Source organism: Erigeron canadensis, chromosome 8 (genome assembly GCF_010389155.1).
Source record: "Erigeron canadensis isolate Cc75 chromosome 8, C_canadensis_v1, whole genome shotgun sequence".
Classification (NCBI taxonomy): domain Eukaryota; kingdom Viridiplantae; phylum Streptophyta; class Magnoliopsida; order Asterales; family Asteraceae; genus Erigeron; species Erigeron canadensis.
Window position 1 is genome coordinate 3,464,718 of NC_057768.1, and position 2,528 is coordinate 3,467,245.

The 2,528-nt window shown below is 40.1% G+C and overlaps 1 protein-coding gene across 1 annotated transcript; it reads right to left on the reverse strand.

The window, feature by feature from the left end:
- Positions 1 to 405: 405 nt before the first annotated feature.
- Positions 406 to 858, reverse strand: LOC122609859. Its single transcript, XM_043782802.1, has one exon. The coding sequence runs from the start codon at positions 856 to 858 to the stop codon at positions 406 to 408; it is 453 nt and encodes a 150-aa protein (XP_043638737.1).
- Positions 859 to 2,528: the final 1,670 nt, after the last annotated feature.

The following is a 2,528-nucleotide window of genomic DNA, read 5'->3' on the forward strand; positions in this document are numbered from 1 at the left end:
TTCACACAATGGCAAGTGACTCTCCCAATTATTTCCAAAGTCTATTACACATGCATGTAACATGTCTTCTAGGGTTTGAATGGTTCTCTCACTTTGACCATCGGTTTGTGGATGATATGCTGTGCTCATATCCAACCGCGTATCAAACGACTCTTGCAGTGACTGCCAAAATCTAGAAGTGAAACGACTATCTCTGTCAGAGATAATTGAGATAGGTAATCCATGTCGTGACACTATCTCTTTCAAATATATTCGAGTCAATTTTTCCATCTTGTCAGTCTCCTTGATGGGTAAGAAATGTGCAGATTTCATGAGACGATCTACAATTACCCAAATCGTATCGCAACCGTTTGCAGACTTTGGAAGTTTCGTAATGAAGTCCATTGCTATCTGTTCCCACTTCCATTAGGGTATTTCTGGCTGCTGTAATAACCCAGATGGTTTTTGATACTCAGCTTTCACCTTCGAGCATGTCAGACATTTTCCAACATATGTAGCTATGTCGGCCTTCATGTTGGGCCACCAGTACAAGTCTTTAATACCATGATACATCTTATCAGCTCCTGGATGTATCGAATATCTTGACTTGTGAGATTCATCCATCACTAATTCTCTCAGATTTCCATAATTGGGTAGCCAAATTCGGTCTGAGAAATATCGGACTCCATCAGCCTTAACCTCGAATAGTTTTTCCATATTTCTTAAGGATTCATTCTTGAGGTTTTCTTCTTTCAGTGCTTCGAGTTGAGCTTCACGAATATGAGAGGTTAGATTAGTATGAATGGTCATACCCATTGCTTTAACTCGAAGTGGTTTCGTCCGTTCCTTTCGACTTAGTGCATCAGCTACCACAGTCATAATCACTAAGCAACTCTACCCATCGGCGTTGTCTCATATTTAGATCCTTTTGATCAAAGATATGTTGGAGGCTCTTATGATCAGTGAATACAGTACATTTTGTACCGTATTGATAATGTCTCCATATCTTAAGAGCAAATACAACTGCTCCCAATTCTAAATCATGAGTAGTATAGTTCTTCTCGTGAACTTTAAGTTGACGAGAGCATAGGCTATCACCTTATCCTTTTGCATCAACACGCACCCTAACCCTTGATGGGATGCGTCACAATACACTACGAAACCATCGGTTCCTTCAGGTAGTGCTAAAATCGGGGCACTGCAGATTTTTTCTTTTAATAACTGGAAAGCCTTTTCTTGCTTATCACTCCAATTAAATTTCTTGTCCTTTTGGGTCAATGTAGTTAAAGGTTTGGCTATTTTAGAGAAGTTTTCTATAAATCTCCTATAATAGCCAGCTAGACCCAAAAATTGGCGTATTTCCGTTGGTGTCTTTGGTGCTTCCCAATTTTTGATAGCCTCAATTTTTGCTGGATCTACATGGATTCCTTGGCTACTGATGACATGGCCTAAAAATTGTACTGAGCGGATCCAAAATTCACATTTAGAAAATTTTGCGTACAATTCTTCCTTTTTAAGTAATTCCAATATTGTCTTCAAATGTAATTCATACTCCGCTTTTGATTTGGAATAGATTAGGATATCGTCTATGAATACAATCACAAACTTATCCAAATATGGTTTACACACTCGGTTCATGAGGTCCATGAAAACAGCGGGTGCATTTGTCAAACCAAAGGGCATTACTTGGAATTCATAGTGGCCATAACGAGTTCTGAATGCAGTCTTAGGAATATCTTCCACCCGAACCCTTAACTGATGGTAGCCAGATCTAAGATCGATCTTCGAGTAGAAATTCGATCCTTGTAATTGATCAAACAAGTCATCGATCCTAGGAAGAGGGTATCGGTTTTTCACAGTCAGTTTATTCAATTCCCGATAGTCTATGCACATTCGGAATGACCCATCTTTCTTCTTGACAAACAAGACCGGGGCTCCCCAAGGTGAGGAACTCGGTCTTATAAAGCCCTTCTCCAAAAGTTCTTGTAGCTGACTCGATAGTTCTTGCATTTCAGAAGGGGCTAAGCGATATGGAGCTCGAGCCATTGGTGCTGCTCCAGGCACCAAATCTATCTGAAATTCCACTTGTCGGATTGGTGGGAGTCCAGGCAAGTCTTCTGGAAAGACTTCTGGGAAATCTCGTACAATAGTTACATCTTCAAGCCGCTTCTCTTCAGGTTCTTTCACCGATACGTGTGCGAGGATTGCTTGATAACCTTTTTTCAAGTATTTTTGCGTCTTCATGCAAGATATAATGTTAAATCTCACTCCGTCCTTATCTCCTTGAATAATGAGCACCTCACCATTCGCTAGTGGAATGCGAACGATTTTCTCGTGACACAAAATCTCCGCTCGATTTTTGGATAACCAATCCATACCAACAATGACGTCGAAGCTTCCAATATCAACTGGTATTAAATCTATGGAGAATAGCTCATTCGTGAAATCCAAGGTGCAACCTCGAATTATATAATCAGCTTCAATCAATTTGCCATCCGCTAATTCTATGTAATATTTACTATCTAGTAGGGCAGGTGCAATAGGGATGA

Bases quoted from the DNA above. Each gene is read 5' to 3' on its own strand.
- LOC122609859 (XM_043782802.1), bottom strand. From the start codon at position 858: ATGACTGTGGTAGCTGATGCACTAAGTCGAAAGGAACGGACGAAACCA.